Below are 20,658 nucleotides of genomic sequence, written 5' to 3' on the forward strand. Positions count from 1 at the left end.
ATAGGAAATTATAACATCGATATGATGTTATTGTTAGTTGATGTTTACTGGATATGAAATTATTAATTTCTCGTCACAATATCTTTTGACGATTAAAACTTTACTCTGCTTTGTTTCGCCTTTGTATGCTTTATTCTTGTTTGTTTGATTTCTGCTTATGTTTTTACTTTTGTCTACATTGATTTCCGAAATTGAATTTTATTATAATAGATTGTACGGATTCGACGGACTGGACTTCGTTTGGATGTATCCCGGTAGTGGTGGAACTGGTTTGAACGACAAGGAGAATTTTGTTAGCCTCTTGAAGGTATGAATACTATAACTTATTTATTATTTACTTTATTTTATTACTTATTTATTACTTATTTACAATTTATTTACAATTTATTTTTTATTTTTTTTATTAATATTTTTATTTTTAGGAGCTGCACGAAGCCTATAAGACACCTGGTCTTTCGCTGACGGTAGCTATAAGTGCGATGAAGGAAACTATTAATCTAGGATACAATATAGCCGAAATTTCCAAAAACGTTGATTATATTCACGTAATGTCGTTTGATTATCACGGTTCGTGGAACCAGAAAGTTCTTCCACATGCACCACTCCAAGCTAAAGACGGATTGAGTGTGGTAAGGATATGACTTTTATATAAAAATCATATTGACATACGAGATATGATGTTTTTAAAGAAAGATATTCAACTGTTTAGTTATATATATATATATAATCTTACTTACTAAATAAGAATTCATAATGTCAATTAGCGTACTCCACGAAAAGAATATATTGCAGAGTCTGTTTCCAGAATAACTTAATATATTGATAATTGTTTTTAATGTTTAGGAAGATACTATTACGTACTTAATGCAGATAGGAGCTCCAGCCGAAAAATTAGTCTTGGCGGTGCCAATGTACGGAAGAACTTACGTTCTGATAACGCCACCAGAAAATCCAGACGTTAATCCAATTGGTTTGATGGCTCTGCCAATTGGATTTAGAGGACCTTACACCGCCCAAGACGGCTTCATGGGATATAACGAGGTACTTAGTCATTTCACATATTTATATCATATTTTTTATAAGAATTAGTAATATATATCTTGGATATATATAAATTGTATTTATTTCATGAAGATCTGTGAGGCACAAATAGGAAATCCAAGCGATTGGACAACTGGATTTGATACAGACTCTAGCTCGGCTTATACAATTAATAAGGATCATGTTATCGTTTATGACGATATCAAATCTATAGAAGCTAAGGTACTTCTTTTTGTGAATTATAGTTCCTTTTTGAAATTTACGTTTCTATTATATTGATAACATGTCCAAAACAACCTTATATATTCTAATATAATCAAACAGTATATATAATAATATAATTGTTAATCATCAGATGAAATACATAAAGGAAAAGAACTTGGCGGGTGTTAAAATATGGAGCATCGACACAGACGACTTCCGCGGCAGATGCGGTGAGGCCGCATACCCGCTTATGATGGCCGTCAATGCAGCTCTGGAGGCATCTGTGTAATTCTTTTCTTCTTAATTACGTTCCAAATAAATATCAAATATCTGTAAAACTAATTGGCATCAAAATTTAATAAATTATTTTTATTTTGAGGAGGTGTTATACTTGAAAACTTTACTGGCAAAATGCTAACATTTTTCTCCAAAGTTTACGTCATATTGGTTGTACAGAATTACAAATACTTTTGCATCATAAAATACGTGCAAAAATGAATTAGATTGGATTATTATATCTTAATTTTTGTTATTTTCGATTTTGTCATTAGATTGAATTCTGTTGTACATTCTACGTGCTTTTAATCTTGTAATACAATAAATATATTCTCTTATTAAGCGATTTTACTAGTCGTCTCCGGTCAAGACATACATTTTAACTCTCTTCAATTCGTTCATCCAATTTCATGATACATGACGAGTTTTAATTCGCCACTGTTCATGAGTTTAAAGAGTCTATATTCTACCGCCTTTTCCCCTACCACCTAACAGCTGAAAGTAGACCTGAATCGCAACTCTACTATCAGCGCCATCGCAATACTATCGCGATCCTTTCAGGTTTATCCTCTTTGTTACATTCTCGTCCCTTTCTTCTACTTTTCTCAGTTTCTCTCATTTTCCTTTTCTCCTGCTTTTCTTTCTTTGTTGCTTATTAATTTTTCTATTTATTCCTTTAACTCTTTATTCCACTTTATTTATTCTTTTTATATTTTCCTTATTTTCTTTTCTTTTTCCCTTTTTCTTCTCGTACTCCTCCTCTTTCTTCTTCCTTTTCTTCTTTTATCTTTTTTTTAAGCAAAGTTTATTTATAAAAGCATGTAAAGTCTACGCAGGTTGCCCGAGTAACGTCATATTATTTATTTGAAGAAGAATCCGCGAAGAGCAAAGTAAATTTCACGATGATATGCAACAGGTTCTGAATGCGTCTTTCTCGTTGTCCTGCTCCGTCTCTCACTCGAGAATTAACAGTTACGAGTGAAAGTGATGTGGTCTGGCTGACGCACACCTATCCGACTCCTAACAGTTCGCAGTGCATGGCCGAACGGATAGGTTCTGCTCTACGTTTTTACTACGTATTATGTTATTAAAGCATATTGCTTACGGTTTTATCTAAAACATATGGAACACTACACCGTCACATTATTGTTATCGTTATCACGCACACATTACGATAAAAAAAACAAGCATATATTATTATACTAACAAAAAGGACGTGTCATCACAGATAGTGTTCTTTAAATACTATATAAACGGTAACGTTATTAGAGTTAAATCGCAAGCATGCAATAAAGAACGATAAATCTAAATCAAATTGGCATAATAATTTATAGTTTTGCATAGAACGTAGGTTTTTCCGACGTTTTTATCGTTTTTCAGGTGCAGTATCACAGAAACCCTACAATATATAATACTGTTGCAATTCGCGTTACAACGCATTAAATATATCGCATCAAAGAAAATCGGCGCGTTATGTCTTTCACCATTGTGACGTTTCTACTCACGATTCTACTTTTTGGGACTAACGACGCTCACGGTGAGTTCATCTCTGGTATGATTTCTGACTTGTATTTCATATACAAAAATATTATTAATCTAGATATTAAATTATAATTAATATTTAGTTGTATGTAATAGTATAGTAGATAATTCCTGTCGTTTATGTGTCAATGAACGAAAGTAAATGCCGGCACGCCGTACAATGGGGACGCGACATTTCCGTAAGGCTCGTGAATGTATATACAAGGTGACGCAGCATCACCGTCGTCTCTTTCATCTGCGAATCTTTCGAGTAACGCGAAATCGTCTTTTTCTCCATTATAATACGTTTATATGCCACTTCTCGACTGCTTTTTGATACACCTCTTTAAATAATCTTTTTTGAACAGTTAATTTTTAACTCAAATTTATAAAAATAAAATATATTTAAGCTAAATAAGAAACAAAATTTTTTATGTGTATTTTTATTCTAAAAACTTTATTTTTTATTTTTATAAACGTTATTAACTATTCTTTATTTCATGAAAACTCAAACTCTTAAAATAATATCTGTTTTCAAAATTGAAAAATGATTGATTAAATGATACTCATCTTTTAATATTTTTCAGAACTCTTAAAATTAAAACATAATAAAGTAGTCGTTTGCTACGTTGCATCTTGGGCAGCCTACAGAGTGGACAATGGTGCGTTTTCCATAGGAAATCTGCGTCCAGAGCTTTGTACCCACTTAGTGTATGCATTCGCTGGTTTAAATGTTACATCCTGGAAGATTAGAAGTCTCGATCCTTGGGCCGATATGGAAAAAGACGGTAACCGCAATATTGATTACAAGTCGTAATAACAAATTACTATAAAAATCACTACATACTTAATTAGAAAATAAATGACCTTATACAATTTTTCCATTAATTGCTATTGCAATATAACATTGAGCATACATGCATCAAATAATAATAATTAAGGAACAATGAGAGAAACAAATTTTTGAAATATTAAAAATTATCCGATAAAATTGTCAATTAATCTCGTTAATCCGGTTTCGAATTTACTAAATATAATTTGGAAATTTTTGGGTGAACACAGTAATAGGCAACTACAGGAAGATGACAGCTCTTCGACAAAAATATCCAGGTTTAAAAGTATCACTAGGTATCGGTGGATGGAACGAAGGCAGCAAAAATTATTCAAATCTCGCTTCGTCACCGAATCTTAGAAGAACTTTTGTCGCCAGCACCATCGAGTTCCTCAAGTGCGTTTATTCTGATATTTATATTGATTACAAGATTTCCCATTGCAGAAGAAGTCGATTTTTCAAGTAAAACATTTATTGTTTGAAAATAATTTTCAATATACACTGATTGATACACACATACACGCGCTATCATTCTTGAAATACTTTTTATGAAATTTAATTTGATATTACGATAAATCTTCCGATAGGAAAAATTTGATTCTGTTTGTATTTACTTCTTCTTCTTCATATTCTATAGTCTTTCCTATTTCATTCTTGATTATGTCCCTGCTTTCTTATTTATTTTATTCCTGAAAATTATTCTTATTGCAACAGGACGTATGAATTCGACGGGCTGGACCTTGATTGGGAATTCCCTGGTAGTCGTGGAGGTGCTCCAAGTGATAAACAGAATTTCGTTCATCTCGTGAAGGTATAAGAATTACATTTTACTGTATATTTTATTTGTACGTATTTATTATTTTATTGAAATAAAATTTATTTTATGCCAAACGATAGGAACTGAGCGATGCTTATAGAGAACATCACCTTTCGCTGACGGCAGCTATTAGCGCAGACAAGAAAACTATTGATTTAGCGTACAATATACCTGAAATTTCCAAATATCTTAATCATATTTTCGTGATGGCATATGATTATCACGGTACATGGGACAAGAAGGTTCTACCGAACTCTCCGCTCCGAAGCAACGACGGATTAAGTGTGGTAAGAATGAAATTTTTATACGAAGCTTATTTTTAAAACTATAGTATAATTTTTTTCGTATAACTATAATTAAAGATGTACCATATATAGTATTTCACAAGTAAAAATCAATGATGCTACACAATTTGTGTTTCTTAATAACAAACATTTTATCAAACCTGTTAGTTTATATAAAATTGCTGAACATTTTGATTATTATTTTCAACGTTTAGGAAGATAGTATTACATATTTGTTGGAACGTGGAACTCCAAGCGAGAAACTAGTCTTAGGATTACCGATGTACGGAAGAACATTCATTCTTGCAAAGAAACCTGAAGAGCCTAATATAAATCCGATTGGTCTTCCAGCTCTGACAACTGGCTTCAAAGGACCTTACACTGGCCAAGAAGGTTTTATGGGATTTAATGAGGTGTTTATTTGTAAATTTATATTATATTTTTCAGTTTATAATAAAGATTAGAAACATATATTGAATATATATAAATTGTTCTTATTTCAGATCTGCGAATCACTAACAAAATATTCAAATGATTGGACTAAGGGATGGGATAGTGATACTAGCACAGCTTACGCGATTAAGGAGGATCGTGTTGTCGTTTATGACAATATCAAAACTATAATGGCTAAGGTAATATCTTATACCTCCTTTTTTTCGTAAAACATATTTCGTATTTAATTTAGTTCTTATTATAATTCAAATTTTTATTATATTGTTTGCATATGCAATTCAATCTTATTTTTGTGCTATCAAACTGCGAATTAAGAATGTTTTAAAATGTATAAATTAAATGTTAATAAATAATTAGGTGGAGTATGTAAAGAAGAAGAAATTAGCGGGTGTTATGGTGTGGAGCATCGACACAGATGACTTCCGAGGTGAATGCTATGGGTCCGATTTCCCGATCATGACAGCCATTAATAAAGTTCTAGCAAACACCACTACTATTGATGTAAAACCACCAGTAGCTCCAAACGCATCGTCCAAGCAATTACTTTCACACGTCGTCTTAATATTATCGTTCATGATGATTTATCTTACAAAATTTAATTAGAATTATATATATTATTATGTCTATTCATAAAATTTAATTGTTACGTTATATGCGAGTGATAATTTCATTTGTATTAATCAACAAAAGAAAATTCGATTTTAAGTATATTTATGTTTAAAGAGGAGAAGAGAGTATGTGTGTGTATGTGAATAATGACGATAATAACTTTATCAAGCTTTTTGTGTCTTATAAACTAAATGAAAACAAAAGACTCTTTTAATCTGTTGTCTCGTACTAATTACAAATAAAAGAATCATGTGACATATCTTGTGACATGAGACATGTGTCATGTCTTTAAGACAACTTAAAGACGTCTTATGTTCAGACATTTTAAAGTCGACTTAAAGACGTCTTAAAGTCGACTTAAAGACGTCTTATGTCCCAGTTTTGGACATGTGTGCTGTCTGGGATAGTCGTGTTACTTAAAGAATGAAAGTATATCTAATAAACATCTATCCGCTAGACGTAAATTTTAGACGTAACGAAATTTAACTACATTGAATTCATAAAGCAGTAACGTATAGTCTGTATTCCGAAATTCACTGTCAGTACTGAAAATCTATAGTATACGTGACATTTACTATTGGCAGACTTTTACTATTGGTAGTGAGTAACACAGTCATAGAAGTCAATTGAATTTTAAAATATCGAAAAGACAATTCTATAGAATCGAAATTGAAAGAATCAATAATCGAGAAATCGTTCATCGATTCAACTTCTAAACATGGCCGCCCCGAATCAAAAGTGACAGTAACAAAAATGGCGTTCACCAGTAAAGATGTGTTACCTCTCTGGCACAATGGACCGTCACCAGGAGCATTCTATCATTTTCCAGGCAGTCAGTACGGCACAGGTGGATTCCAAAAATCACAGTATGTTTTATTCGACTTTAATCTATATACTTTTAGTGTGTTTCTGCATTTTTATATACTATAACCTATAAGTGGTGCTCACGAAATACGCTTGTCATCTTCTCTCGCACAATGGAATCTGATGAGAATGAAATGCGATGTAGGAAAAAACTTAATATATATACATTCTTTTCTCTTTTGAATTCACATTTAACTTTTTACAGATCTCCGATAACAACCGGTACGTCTGTTGTTGGCATACAATTCAAAGACGGAGTCCTTATTGCGGCTGATATCCTGGGATCTTATGGATCGCTGGCTCGTTACAGAAATCTAGAGCGTATCATGAAAGTTAACGATAATATTATTCTTGGTGCATCTGGAGACTACGCAGATTTTCAATGCATCAAGAGTAATTTAGAGAGGAAAATGTAATTTTTTTAAATATTATGAAATATATCATTATTAGAGCTTGTAATAAAAGATATAGTTGTATTATTTAATGTTTCCATTTCAGTCTGGAAGAACAATGTTTGGATGATGGATTCAGCTTAAAACCAAAAGCTCTACATTGCTGGCTAACACGTGTTATGTATAACAGGCGGTCAAGCTTTGATCCATTCTGGAATAATTTTGTAATTGCTGGCTTGGAAAATGGAGAACCGTAAATATCACTTATTGTATCTTATAATTTCTCAGATGTACCTCAATCTTTAAGCCTCATAAATCGCAATTTTGTTTATTTTTTAGATTTTTGGGAACTGTAGACAAGCTTGGTACAGCTTACAACGATCCAGTAATCGCGACTGGATATGGTTCTTATATGGCAACACCAATACTGAGAAAAGCCTATGAGGAGAACAGCCAAATGAACAAAGAAGAAGCTATTCAACTCTTATACAAAGTTATGCAAGTTCTCTTTTATAGAGATGCCAGGTCTTTTCCAAAAGTAAATATACAAAATCAAATGCTTACATGATTACATAATATTAATCATGTCACTAATATTTCGTTTCTTTTTAGTATCACATTGGTATTGTCACGAAAGAAAAGGGAGTCGAGATAGAGGGACCGCTAACTCTGGATAGTTATTGGGGACCTGCGATCGTATAAAATTAATGTTCTTTTATTTCTTTAAAATAAATTATAATAAAAAATTCATATACCAGGATGCAAAGATCTCGAATCGAATTTTTCCGTACTTTCAGTACTTACACATTATTGTTCACTTTCACGTTTACATAGAATAGATAATAACCATAATGATTTAATAATAATAAATAATAGAAACTAATTTTTTTATTTCACTATGTTTACATCTTTATCGTGCAGTGAATTTCGCGAAGACAAGTGCGCGGAGTATGACAACAGGAGTATTAATTAATATTTACATTAAAACGGATAGCAATGACAAAAATAATTACAAATTAAAACGTCAATACTTCGCATCCGTCGTCCGTGATTAAGATTGTATGTTCGATTTGTGCAGTCCTAGAATCGTCAACGGTACAAGCCGTCCATCCATCCTCTAAAATCTCGATTTGTGTCGTTCCTTGACTCAAAATTGGTTCAATAGTGAACGTCATCCCCGGTTGCATTTCCCCAAAATAATCATTTGCTGAAAAACAAAGAGCCCACATCAGATTAATATATCGGAGAAGAAGAGTGGGATGTTGTTTTGATCGATATTTATAGATTAACGCGTACCAAAGTGAAAAATATCCGGAACGCCGTGAAAATAAGTCCCAATACCATGACCCAAGCATACTGGTATCACGTTGAAATTATGTTTGTTCGCTATCTCTTCTATCACGTTACCTAAAAAGAAACGGAACGATTCAACAAAGAAATAAACAATAAAGGAAACAAAGACTAAGATTTTTAATTTTGTGTACACAGTACTACCAATATTGCAAAAACGTTCGTTCGGCTTGCATATCTGTATAGCTTCTTTTAAGCACAACTCCGTAATTTTTATTAATTGTTTGCCTTCAGAATCAACTTCGCCTATTTGAAACATAGCTGAGCAATCGCCGTGATAGCCATTAAGATATACCTTAAATGAGAACACCAAAATAATTTTTGTAGTAATTTGCAGTATTTTTTAGGCGGAATAAAATTGATACAACATTTATAAAAAGAGAAGAGCACTCACACACCGTTAAGTCAACATTAAGAATATCACCATCCTGTAGAGGTCTATTGTCTGGAATACCGTGGCAAGCGACATTGTTAATACTTGTACATATAGACTTGGGAAAACCACAATAATTCAGCGTACTCGGATAAGCTCCATTACCAATGATCATGTCGTGCACTTGTTTGTCAAGCGAGTCGGTTGTAATACCAGGCTAATATATGCCAATTTTATCTTACATTCAATCTTACAGTATGTAACATGATTACATATCTAAAAGTTACTATTAACTTTGGGGATGTATTCCAAAAAGCCAAAAGGAAAAATATCTGTACAAACAGAAACTTACTAACTAGTTATCTTCAAACTACACGTCTGTCTTCAATAACAATATTCATATGTAGTAGTTCTAAGTTCAAAATCTGATGTAAATCTCTAATTTTGACTTACAAGACTTACATGCCCAAAGTTGGTTCATATTTTTCAGATATTTTTTCTATTAGATGTTCCAGATTCACTATATCTCCTTCCACCAATTAATTCTTTAACTTATTAGCAATTTATAAAAGGTGATAATACAAATCTAGAACATCCTGTACAATATATATGAGATATGATTCACCTTAATTAATGGATGAACTTGACGTAGAATATAACTAGCAAGTTTACAGCTGTCTCTCATACATTCTATTTGATATGCATCCTTAATTTCTGGTATTTCTGGACCTTTCTCAGGTACTGATGTTTGACTATAGGATGGCTGGGGTATATATGCAGGTACATCAACTTTTTCAGAAACCAGCCACGGTCTAACAACATCATATTTGCCAAAAGAATTGTGGACAAATCTGTGTGTCATCATATTATCAGTCTAGAACAAACACTTATTAATGAAATGATCTTGTGACAGATATATTTAAATCACATTCAGAATTTAGAAAAGGAAAACACAATTAATGAGAAGTGGGAATTTTTTTTTTTTTTTTTTTTTATAATTAAAATGATTAAATGATGTGAAGTATATTAAGAGATTACCTTTGACTGAGTCTTGAAAATGTTTAGAAAACACGTTTTAAGAGACTGTACCGTTTGAATAATGCTTTTGCTCGATGGCATGCTCCACGTGTTATTATAATTTTTTACGTATATATATTATGTTCTATGCATCGGATGTGCTTATTAGCTATCTACACTTTTCTACACTTTTATTTCTTTCCTTTTTGGATAACAATGTACAGTGTATACATGTAGCGATTACAAGATTATTGGAACAGTATTCTACATTTTCTTGCAATTCTGTTTTACGAGGAATTATTTATATATATTCATTCTTTGAAAAGAATAGAATAGATGAGTCGAAATGTAAGAAATACACCAATAAAAAATTACATAACGAACGCACATGCGCGTACATACATGGCGTGTACACAGCTGACGCTGAATAACGTATTAAAGGATTTGATATAGTTTAGAAGAAAAATATGAAAAACAATAATATTATATCCTAATAAGAATAGACATCTATAAAAGAAGAAGAAGGTAATTGTCAAGGAGACGGGCTTGTTCACCGATTTGCCTGAAACTTCAGAATATTGTATATTTTATTGCATAAAACACAAATATAACTTTCATATTCGTATTTTGCGCAATGAAATAACATTATCCCGAAATTTCAGGCAAATCGGTGTGGAAACCTGTCTCCTTGACAATTATTAAGAAGAAGAGAAGAATAAAATAAATTTTTAAACTAAGATAATGCAAATGCAAGGTGCTATGGAGTCTTTTCTTGACGTATCAAAAGTTGCTTTGGTAAAATATTATTGTAAATGTTACATTTTCACAATATTTCAAGCCGTTATTGTTTTATTTAACACATTTTCTATATATTTCAGTCCAACTTGTCACATCAAACAATTCGTGTTATCCTGGGAAATCAAACCTGTGACTTGGATTCTGCTGTATGCACTCTGGTGAAAGGACTGTTAGAGTATGTCAACGCTAAGAAACATGGAAAGACCGATCTAGCTGTGATACCAATTCTAAATATTCCACAGGAGAATTTTAGCATCAAAACTGAAGTAGTTTACTGGCTGCTATCTCATAATATCCAACAGAATTTATTGACATTTAGGTAAGTGTTAAAGTACTAAAAAAATGACCTGAGCCTGGTACTACTGGAGTACTATATCCTCGACAGAGATCAGATAAATTTGCATAACCTGCAGAACAATACTGACAAGAAATTGGAGCTGATCCTAGTTGATCATCATACTCTCCCAAATGAAGATGTTGCATTGAAACCTTCAGTAATAACAATTATTGATCACCGACCATTAGATCCAACCTGGTCATGGCCTGATACACTATTAAACATAGAAATTGTTGGAAGCTGTGCAAGCCTTATCACACGAGACATACTCCAAGAAAATCTTGATATATTGGATACTCAGGTTGCAAGCCTTTTGAGAGGTAAATATTACCATTCACTTAAGGATTTGTAATTTGTTAATATTTGTTTTTATAATATCCAATATACTTTTTAGGTCCAATTTTGGTTGATACCTACAATATGTCAGCTAAGGGTAATCGAGTGACTGCCACTGATATCAATGCATTAAATAAACTTGAGCAACTTGGTAGACTCACATCTGATAGAACCAAGATATTTAATGAGATTATGAAAGCAAAAAAGGATATCAGCAAATTGACTGTCAAAGAACTTATGGTTAAGGATCTAAAAGTAACAAGTGATGTGCCCATTGCAGTTTTCCCTCTTTTAGTGGAGGTATATTATTTAGTTTTCTTGAATTGCTTAATTAACACGTTTTAACTTTAGATTTCATATATAAGATGTATTTCATAATTTAGGATCTTCTCATACGAAAGAATGCAGAAGAGATGATTGAAAAGTTTTGCATTGATAGAAATTGTACTGTCGTCGTTCTCATTGGTCTTGATGTGAGCGACAAACATATGTCTAAAGATATTGCGGTCTTTTCCACGTTATGCAATCAATTAGGAAATGACGTAAGTATTGTTTAATGCATTATTATGTTATCTTAATATATTAATGTATGTATCCTGCTTATTTTTATTTGCAGATTATTGAAGCATTAACTTCTTCTACACAACCACGCTTGGATATAGAGCTAATCAAAGAGATTCGAAAAGAAAGATACAATATCTGCTTATATAAATTAGGGAATTTAGAGGTAACACGCAAACATATATTGCCGATTGTACAAAAAACAGCGTTATCACATAAAAACGAACAAATATAAATAAACAGAGAAAGTATGAAAAATTTTATGGAGGAGCAAAAATTGTGTTAATACAAATACTCGGAAGATGTTCTTTAAAATCTCTTTTAAAAACTTAATCCTCTTAATCCTTTCACTCACACTTCTTCCACTTTTCCTCAATTATGTCATTGGAAATAGCAACGTTATATTTGAGTTATAGATACACAACATTATAGAAATAGTGAATTTTTCCATAAATTTCATATATAAAATCAGTCTTTAATAACTTTTAGTACACAAAAGATCTTGCAAGTTACATATATGTGGTTTGAAATAATATATTCTAAGTTGTTTTACAAAACTGCAGTCTAATGTTCACATTTTTCCTTTTTCCTTCAAGAAAGAGAGTAGAGTTTTCAAAAAAGTATTCTGTACGTTATTGCACAAACATGCACATTTATGTAAACACGTATATTCTGTAAATAATAAATTGTATATGTATGTATGTATATATATATATATATATATATATATATATATATATATATATATATATATATATATATCATACACACACACACACACACACGAAAAACGTTCAATTTAATGATTATTACTATTATTCAATCGTTTTTATCACGGAATAAATATGATAAAATCTCGTTTTGAGACAGGTTGACATTCGAAGTCTACATGGAAAGCTTTTGCATCGTTCGCATCAGCGAAAGTATCTAAGTTCAAAGTACTGGGAATTTTATGATTGTGCGCAGTGAAACGCCACCACTATCGCCATTGGCTGTCGAAACGTCACACCCCTCTGTGTTATCACACATCATCCCCATATAAGGACCTTTCTTCCCGCGGAATATCCTAGTGACCGTAACGATGTAATCTCACGAATGCTATTTACTCTTTCGTTCGCACGGACATAGCGAAAGTGTACGTTAGACAGCGAGATGCATCGCGGGGATTTTCGTACGCATCGTTCGGCAAGCGGGGTGCAAACGCGACGGGAATCGAGTGGAACTGTCCAAGTGGCGAACTCTACGAGCGATAGATGCTCGTTATCAACGCGACTCACGTGTTTCGTTTAAAATTATGAGACAAGCTGCTCGCAGTTACTGGCGACCACCCTCGAACAACAGTAAGAATGCCGAAAGCGCTGGGGGTGCGCACCTGCTACTACTTGTCCTGTCCGAACGCGAATCGCCGAGCGTGAAGCTCATCCTGGTCGCGAGCGGACATCGTGAAGAGCGAGTACCGCGTTCGGAAAAAGGAATCTGCGAGATACGCGCAATTTCGCCCACCCGCGAAATAACGCATATTGATCGTTCCATACTTGTTGCGCAGAGACAACAGCCGGGCCAAGCTACGCCGAGTATCAACATCCCCACCCTGTGTGAGCGAAAAGCTGCATTACACTCATGAACGTTGTTCTCCTGTAAATTACATCCGACCCCTTTTCTTTCTCCTCTTTTTTGATTTTCGTGACGTGCGTATCGCGCGGCGTTCCACGACGGGCAGACGCGATGAGAGAGTATCGCGGGCAGTATTATGATTCGTAAATGCGCTCGGAGGAACGTTACGCTGCGCTATCATAACATATCATGGAGCCAGTACGCCTTTTGATAAAACTACTAATGCTGTTCAGTTGGTGCATCGGGGAATCCATTGGAAACGCTCTCGGTGAGTACTGCTCGTTGATTCGTTTCGCGCGAGTCGTGTCACTCCATTATCAACCCCTGCGTACATGACCTATTTTTTATATATATATATTCTCTCATGGACCGAATTTTGACGTAAGGCCCACGCGACGTTTTCCGACCAGATATAATCTACATTCTCGTAGACTAATTTTTAGAATTATTTTAAAGCTGAAATCTCCTCGTAGTTGTAAAAAAATATTTTTTTTTCAAAATTCCTACCAATGAGAGATATTAAAGAATCGAGTAAATGACTTTTCATTGTTAAATGTACATTCGAAAATTGTAAAATTACATCGAGGATGTTTTGAATTACAAAACTAACACCAAGTCTGAAATATCCGAAATGTAATGACAACGATAAGAGGCTATATCCTTTTTAGAAAAATGCATACTTCCACTCGGCATGGAAGAAGGAAAGATCCCAGATGAAGCGATTACGGCGTCGTCCAGTTACGAAATGAAATCTGTGGGCCCCCAAAATGCAAGGTATAAGAAAATATCAACGGGATAACACGTTCAACTTGAATCGTAGCTATTCAATAATTCAATAATTCGAATACTTGTAGAATACGACAAGAGAAGAACGGCGGTGCTTGGTGTCCGAAAGCTCAGATCAGTAGCGCGATACGTGAATACTTAGAGATTGATCTGACGAGAAGCCATCTCATCACGTGGACCGAGACTCAAGGCCGATTTGGTAATGGTCAGGGTCAGGAATACGCTGAGGCGTTCTTCCTGGAATATTGGCGACATGAAAAGTGGCATCAGTATAAAGATTTGAAAGGGAACAAGGTACGATCGACTTATCGAGAAACTGTTGATTTTAAATCATTTAACATTAGTTTTATGTAGATATGTCGATAAACAACTTTGGATCTCGATGATCCAAATTAAAAAATTTAATTTTTTTGTATTAAGATTGATCTTTTTATACATTCTGAAAAAAGCGTTTCTTAATTAACTTTTTTAAGAATTTGTTATATGCTGAAATATATCGAAAATTGAAATGTTTTATAGATTCTACGTGGTAACAGCAATACATATCTAGTTGAAAAGCAGAAGTTAGATTTGCCGTTCGTCGCGAGTCGAGTGAGATTCGTCCCTTACAGTCAACACCCGCGCACTGTTTGCATGAGAGTCGAGATTTATGGCTGCATCTGGAATCGTGAGTATTTTCCGATATATAACTTGACTTTGCCGATCTGTCTGTTATGTACGAGCGCTTGCACCTGTAGACTCTTGAACGTCACAATGTAGTTTTACAGTCGAATATATCGACGTATTTTGAATACGAAGATGAATTGCGAAATAGTCGCAAGTGAAATAGCAATTTTTAACAATAGGATACACAAAAATACCTTTGTTGTTATTTACGCAGAAGATATGGTCAGTTACACTGCGCCTAAAGCTGATAAAAACGGACCTAATGGGTGCAACGTTGAGGACACGTCGTACGACGGCACGGAGATAGAAAGACTAATGTTGAACGGGTTAGGACAATTGACTGACGGCATTGTCGGAAGCGAAATTGAGATCCTACAATCCGATAGAATAACCAACTGGGTTGGATGGCGCGATCGAGATTATGTCGAATTGCTCTTCGAATTTCAAGTCGCGCGGAAATTTGCAAACTGCACGATTCACGTAGCCGATCTGTCCGAATTGCGTATCCAGGTATGTCATGCAAAATAGATTATTCCATTGTGATAACGAATGCTCCTTCTAACTTCGATCATTTTTAGATGTTCTCGACGGTAACTTTCTGGTTTTCCTCGGACGGCAAGCAATATTCAGAAACGCCGGAAACATTTAACAATCCTAAGATGAATATCAATCTCGATAGCGGCAGCAGCAAAAATAGCGCTTCGGTAACTATTCCGTTACAATCGAGAATCGGCAAATTTATCAAAGTGGAATTGAAGCCTGAAGCGAGGTGGTTGTTGTTGAGCGAGATCACGTTCATAATAGGTAATTTATTATTTCATTATTATATTCAGTAAATTGAAATGTTATTCGATAATCAATTGCCAAATAGTATTTGAATAGTTTCCTTAATTTCGCAAACTAAAGTTCCAGACGTGAAGAATAATACCGACGGAGCATTGGAACGATTATCATGGATATATTCCAACAACAATGAGAACATATCCCAAACGATTAATCAGGATCAGTTGGCGAAAATAAAACGCATCGAGGACAAAGAGGACGAGATCGACGAAGTGGACACTCAAGACGTGAATAAGATCAGAGGTGAAACTGGCGACGAGGCAAGAATAAATGTCAAACATGGACGTACAGCGACTGGAAAGACGAAGAATGATTTCAACGATACGAGTTTACTGAACGATTCAAACCTAACGCCGGATGCCTTCCCCGTGAATAATTCGCAGACTTACATCGGGCTAATCAGCGCGGCGTTAACTGTGATCGCCTTCTTCTCAAGCTGCACAATTTTCTTGATGAAGCAGAGAGGGCGTAATAAAGTGGCATTACTACAGAAGCACACCGCGTTGCTGTGCAGCTCGCCAGCACCGGGTATTACGATTAATACGAAGGACATGAAATTACCCACGCCAATCGTGGTGAACAATCTATCTCAATCCAGATTATCCTTGAAGAGCAAGATTGCCTCTAACGGCGATTACAAGTTTGGCGACGCTGACGCAGGCGAACAGCACAGCGCTTGTGAGAAGATCAATAAAATACCCTCGGAACAATACGTCAAATGCGAGGCCAGGTCGAGTTATAAAACGGAGCATTTCGGTATGTAGAGGATTATATTGCTAATTGCAACTTTAATGACATCGATAATTAATACTACATTCGCTATATTATCAAAGTATGCATGAATAATATTATCTAGGTTCTACTGGAAAATTTTATTATAACGTATTAATTACAACATAGAAATTGCCTTGTAATTATTATTACATAATATTTTACTCGACTCGCGTTTTTGTTATTATACCAACGTTCACGAGATATTACGTTCGCCTCGATTTTCCTGCAGCTTTCATTATTAATTTTAATTTATAGATATGAAACTTGATAATACATATTGATAAGTAAAATTAATAAAATTATTTATAGAATGTGTGTAGAGCATGTAATTTATTAAATAATAGAGAGGAAGTCGAAAAGGGGGTGGTATATGCGCCCCCACCCTGCCACCTCCCACTTGTATGCCACGACCCTGGTCGTGTCCTATTTAACATTATTATCGATTTGTTGATATTTTAGATGTTAAAAACGGCGAAAATTTTGCCGATGAAACGCGAGCAGAATGCGGAATAATACCAACGACGGCGAAAAAATTGAATCACTCGCAAGCGGGAAAGATTAATCAGAGAGTGTATGAGAGTTATTACGCAGCTACGGACATCCTAACGGTAAAACAATCCACAGCATGTTCCAGAATAGCGATAATCTAAATGATTCTGTGATCGTAATGCAATACTTGGTACAGTATTACAATGTGTTATAGATAAAAAGGCGCGAACAAAATCCTGCTGCGAGTCTTTTCACACCACTACTCATTCGGGATTCAGTTTTATCGTACAAACGCGGGACCCACGACGTTCAGCGTGTTTCTCGGCATAGATTAAGAATCCTCGATAAACTCGGCGAGGGAAACTTTGGTCTGGTAAATTTTGTCCGTCTTCATTCAATTTTCGAATCGCATAAATTGATAAAAGTTTTATCTGAGAAACACATTCATTTTTTATATTTTTAAAACATGTCCTCATTTCTCAAATGTCTGAAAGGGCAGCTTGATGTTTGAAATATATAAAATATATTCTAGCTTTCCAAATGTCCAAGAAATACTCTAATTTTTTCAAACATTATTTCTTAAATTTTTGTATTGAGTTTTTGAGATTTAATATAGAAAAATTTACCTTATTCAGGTTCATCTGTGTGAAGCAAAAGGCATTCAAAATCCAGATCTAGGCATTCTGCAAAACCGTCAAGTAGTGATAGTGCGGTCCTTGTGGCGCGGCGTTGTCGACGCTTTAAGGTAAAAAGAAATAAAAAGACACATTATAGTTTGCCTAATAGGATTCTATTTGCAGAATTTTTAATTTGTATGAAAATTAATCCATTTAGGGAGGATTTCATGAGCGACATGCATATCTTGGCTGAAATTCGCGACATTAACATTGCCAGAATAATCGCAATCGTCGAAGAAGAACCATTTAGTGCCATTTTCGAATATGGAGAACTTGGGGATCTATCCAGTTTTCTAAAGAGCCGTGATTGCGACGCACCGATAAGGTAAGATAGCATAACGATTCGACCAGAGATTTTATCTGTTTTTTGTATAATAATTATGACTTCTGTAGTTACGAGTGCTCGTTAAATCTGGTCGCGCAAATCGCTTCAGGCATGAAGTATCTCGAGAGCTTGAACGTGCCGCACTGCGATCTGGCAGCCAGGTAACAACGCGTTCGCCATAATGATTCGTGATAACCCGCGTACTTTTAATATAACGCACTTTTTGTTACAGGAATTGTATTGTCTGCAAAGATCTACTGATCAAAGTGTCCGACCAAGCTATGTACTGCAGCAAATACGACGGCGAGTATTACGTTGATGAGTGTTACGCGAAGATACCGTTACGTTGGATGGCATGGGAAGCGGTCATATCGGTAATTTCGTCTCATAATCAACCCGGGATAATGCAAGTGATAACCTAAGATTACCTTGAAAGCTTTTCGCCAGCACATGAAACATTAAACAATGAAACATTTCATTGTTTAAACTAAAAGGATAATATCCTATAATATATTAAAGTTAATACTTTTGCCTGTCTTTACGTAGGGAAAACGAAGCTGTCAGTCCGACGTCTGGTCGTACGGCGTGACAGTTTGGGAGGTGTTGACGCGCTGCGAGGACGTGCCGTACGCCGATCTGACTTCGGAACAGGTGTTGGAGAATTGCGGTCTATGGTACCACTCGTCGGACGGCGGTAAGAGCAAACGTCCGCGGCTTCTCGAGCAGCCGATGTTCTGCACGGACGATCTGTACCGGCTGATGCTGAGGTGTTGGTGCAAACGCGCAGACGATCGGCCCAGTTTCCAGGAGATTCATTGCTACCTCAAGAAGCTGACTTTGGATTAAAAACGCAGACTCGCCACTTTTGAACGCGAGCGCATTTAGCGGCGGGCGTACGGAGACGGGGCGACACCATGCATGCTCCAGCAGCGGCGCGGACCAAATCGATTACAATCAGCTAAGAAGCATCCTGAGATTGCTTTCTTACCGCTTTTTGCGCACGAACGGCCACAAACTAATATCGCAAATCGTCGCAGTCGTTGAAGATGCCTAAAACACATCAACGTGGGATGCTCTCTGGCCACTAATCTTACTGCTCAACTAGATTTATCTAATTTGATTATACGAATAAGTATAGGTTAATGATATAATGATAAACAAAAAAAAAAAGGAATTCAACGCGACGGATAATCGCATACAGATTTCTCGTAATACTCTATGCCAAGAAATAACCCGGGGATGATCTTCGACGATTATTTCTGCACTTGAAATACGCGTGTAATTTCGTGCGAAGAAATGATTCATCTAGGTTTATTGATTTACATATCTTTCCTACGCTTATATATGTGATACTTATTATCGGTTACTTTTAGGAAGATCGTTCTCTATTCTTTCCAATGTCCTTTACCCCGGCCAATCGTAGTAAAATCGCGACACGAACAAACTTTGCAGCAAGTTATTCCACTTAATGCGGACCTTGCGCAAAGTTTAGCCATTTTGTCAGGGCTGGGTACTTTATATCATCGTGAGAATTCGTTGCATATAGCAGAAACAAAGTATTATACATAAAATCGACATAGAGCGAGCGTTATTACTTGATTACGTCGATATGTGTAACTTGAAAACGCATTGCGATTAATGAAGGATGACAATCAGTTTTGCTCACCTACTCGTATGTACTTATTTTACGAAGTACTATCATGATATATACTCGTATTGAATCTGTTCGTTGCGACGATCGATTCAGCTTATCTATCTTAGGAGAAAGGTGGATCGTTTGATCTTCAATTAAATTTCGCAATGATGCAAGATTTAAATATAGAGGAATACTCTTCCATATATCCTTTCTTATATATATCTCTCTTAAACTAAGTCATCAATTTTTATTCAAAGATATATATATATATATATATATATATATATATATATATATATATATATAGTATTTTTCGCGGAATGTATTTTAAAACATGAGTGCTTTTTGCGGATCGTGTTATTGCGCGTCGTAAATTCTTCGAGAGACTTTATAGAGCGAAATTGTGCCAATTCAAGCGTTCTGTGCCAAAGGAATAACCGATATTCGAAAGAACGCATTTCAAGATGGATACGAGGCCTCAGTTTTAACATACATTCTGTAATAATAACGATATTAATACTAAGAGAACAATGAAAGGAGCAAGAGAGCAAAATACGAGGATCACAATTACGATAATTGGAGTATAAACAACGACGATAATAACGATTATGGTAAACGCGTACAATTTTAGATTATATATGTTTATAACATATTTGACAGATGTAACGTTTAATTAAATCAAATTTGTAATATCAGTAACGTGTGTTATTTTGAAGATTGTGCAGAACGTTATGCACCTTCTCTCGACACTCTAAATCCACCGTAAGATTTAGAAAAGATATT

At 34.9% G+C, this 20,658-nt stretch overlaps 5 protein-coding genes across 6 annotated transcripts in view; 4 read left to right on the forward strand and 1 right to left on the reverse strand.

The window, feature by feature from the left end:
• Nucleotides 1-1,623, forward strand: part of LOC116844690 (probable chitinase 2) — a 3,090-nt gene extending 1,467 nt beyond the window's left edge. The window contains exons 5-9 of the mRNA XM_032816564.1: nucleotides 211-307; nucleotides 423-629; nucleotides 844-1,041; nucleotides 1,135-1,263; nucleotides 1,397-1,623. Coding sequence (XP_032672455.1) covers nucleotides 211-307; nucleotides 423-629; nucleotides 844-1,041; nucleotides 1,135-1,263; nucleotides 1,397-1,534 — 769 coding nt within the window. The 3' untranslated portion in view covers nucleotides 1,535-1,623. The remainder of the gene's footprint in view (nucleotides 1-210; nucleotides 308-422; nucleotides 630-843; nucleotides 1,042-1,134; nucleotides 1,264-1,396) is intronic.
• Nucleotides 1,624-2,294: 671 nt separating this feature from the next.
• On the forward strand, nucleotides 2,295-6,201 carry LOC116844689 (probable chitinase 2). The gene is made up of 9 exons (XM_032816563.1): nucleotides 2,295-2,777; nucleotides 2,902-3,058; nucleotides 3,630-3,830; nucleotides 4,105-4,270; nucleotides 4,589-4,685; nucleotides 4,772-4,978; nucleotides 5,191-5,388; nucleotides 5,479-5,607; nucleotides 5,786-6,201. Exons 2-9 carry the CDS (start codon nucleotides 2,995-2,997, stop codon nucleotides 6,029-6,031), a joined length of 1,308 nt encoding a protein of 435 aa, XP_032672454.1. The 5' UTR covers nucleotides 2,295-2,777; nucleotides 2,902-2,994; the 3' UTR covers nucleotides 6,032-6,201.
• Nucleotides 6,202-6,743: 542 nt separating this feature from the next.
• On the forward strand, nucleotides 6,744-8,053 carry LOC116844706 (proteasome subunit beta type-4). The gene is made up of 5 exons (XM_032816594.1): nucleotides 6,744-6,903; nucleotides 7,107-7,313; nucleotides 7,400-7,546; nucleotides 7,633-7,831; nucleotides 7,906-8,053. The coding sequence occupies exons 1-5, from the start codon at nucleotides 6,791-6,793 to the stop codon at nucleotides 7,993-7,995; spliced, it is 756 nt and encodes a 251-aa protein (XP_032672485.1). The 5' UTR covers nucleotides 6,744-6,790; the 3' UTR covers nucleotides 7,996-8,053.
• A 110-nt stretch (nucleotides 8,054-8,163) lies between these two features.
• Nucleotides 8,164-10,590, reverse strand: LOC116844704 (methionine aminopeptidase 1D, mitochondrial). Its single transcript, XM_032816589.1, has 6 exons — nucleotides 10,055-10,590; nucleotides 9,642-9,890; nucleotides 9,042-9,233; nucleotides 8,788-8,938; nucleotides 8,590-8,700; nucleotides 8,164-8,500 (listed from the first exon to the last, which is right to left on the reverse strand). The coding sequence occupies exons 1-6, from the start codon at nucleotides 10,133-10,135 to the stop codon at nucleotides 8,310-8,312; spliced, it is 975 nt and encodes a 324-aa protein (XP_032672480.1). The 5' UTR covers nucleotides 10,136-10,590; the 3' UTR covers nucleotides 8,164-8,309.
• On the forward strand, nucleotides 10,423-20,570 carry LOC116844702 (discoidin domain-containing receptor 2-like). Of its 2 annotated transcripts, XM_032816586.1 has the most exons (20): nucleotides 10,423-10,465; nucleotides 10,772-10,828; nucleotides 10,912-11,150; nucleotides 11,217-11,488; nucleotides 11,563-11,804; nucleotides 11,888-12,046; nucleotides 12,121-12,238; nucleotides 14,348-14,453; nucleotides 14,534-14,759; nucleotides 14,985-15,132; nucleotides 15,346-15,641; nucleotides 15,710-15,935; nucleotides 16,038-16,730; nucleotides 17,208-17,356; nucleotides 17,452-17,610; nucleotides 17,873-17,982; nucleotides 18,072-18,239; nucleotides 18,308-18,400; nucleotides 18,472-18,613; nucleotides 18,786-20,570. In XM_032816586.1, the coding sequence occupies exons 1-20, from the start codon at nucleotides 10,436-10,438 to the stop codon at nucleotides 19,083-19,085; spliced, it is 3,933 nt and encodes a 1,310-aa protein (XP_032672477.1). In that variant the 5' UTR covers nucleotides 10,423-10,435; the 3' UTR covers nucleotides 19,086-20,570. The 2 variants fall into 2 exon arrangements, with proteins under 2 accessions (XP_032672477.1, XP_032672476.1); XM_032816585.1 differs by lacking the exons at nucleotides 10,423-10,465; nucleotides 10,772-10,828; nucleotides 10,912-11,150; ... (2 more) ...; nucleotides 11,888-12,046; nucleotides 12,121-12,238 and adding an exon at nucleotides 12,944-13,947.
• The last annotated feature ends 88 nt before the right edge of the window (nucleotides 20,571-20,658 follow it).

This window comes from Odontomachus brunneus, unplaced genomic scaffold (assembly GCF_010583005.1).
Source record: "Odontomachus brunneus isolate Ranch 3 - 2012 unplaced genomic scaffold, Obru_v1 Obru_scaffold_045, whole genome shotgun sequence".
Taxonomy (NCBI): Eukaryota; Metazoa; Arthropoda; class Insecta; order Hymenoptera; family Formicidae; genus Odontomachus; species Odontomachus brunneus.

Coding starts and splice junctions, on each gene's coding strand:
- LOC116844702 (XM_032816586.1), top strand. CDS start 10,436: ATGGCGTGTACACAGCTGACGCTGAATAAC. Junction 11,151..11,216: donor CAGAATTTATTGACATTTAG/GTAAGTGTTAAA, acceptor TATCCTCGACAG/AGATCAGATAAATTTGCATA. Junction 12,047..12,120: donor GCAATCAATTAGGAAATGAC/GTAAGTATTGTT, acceptor TTTTATTTGCAG/ATTATTGAAGCATTAACTTC.
- LOC116844706 (XM_032816594.1), top strand. CDS start 6,791: ATGGCGTTCACCAGTAAAGATGTGTTACCTCTCTGGCACAATGGACCG. Junction 6,904..7,106: donor GGTGGATTCCAAAAATCACA/GTATGTTTTATT, acceptor AACTTTTTACAG/ATCTCCGATAACAACCGGTA. Junction 7,832..7,905: donor ATGCCAGGTCTTTTCCAAAA/GTAAATATACAA, acceptor GTTTCTTTTTAG/TATCACATTGGTATTGTCAC.
- LOC116844689 (XM_032816563.1), top strand. CDS start 2,995: ATGTCTTTCACCATTGTGACGTTTCTACTCACGATTCTACTTTTTGGG. Junction 4,686..4,771: donor ATTTCGTTCATCTCGTGAAG/GTATAAGAATTA, acceptor GCCAAACGATAG/GAACTGAGCGATGCTTATAG. Junction 4,979..5,190: donor GCAACGACGGATTAAGTGTG/GTAAGAATGAAA, acceptor TTCAACGTTTAG/GAAGATAGTATTACATATTT.
- LOC116844704 (XM_032816589.1), bottom strand. CDS start 10,135: ATGCCATCGAGCAAAAGCATTATTCAAACGGTACAGTCTCTTAAAACG. Junction 8,939..9,041: donor TTCTTAATGTTGACTTAACG/GTGTGTGAGTGC, acceptor TTCTCATTTAAG/GTATATCTTAATGGCTATCA. Junction 8,501..8,589: donor TCCGGATATTTTTCACTTTG/GTACGCGTTAAT, acceptor TTTGTTTTTCAG/CAAATGATTATTTTGGGGAA.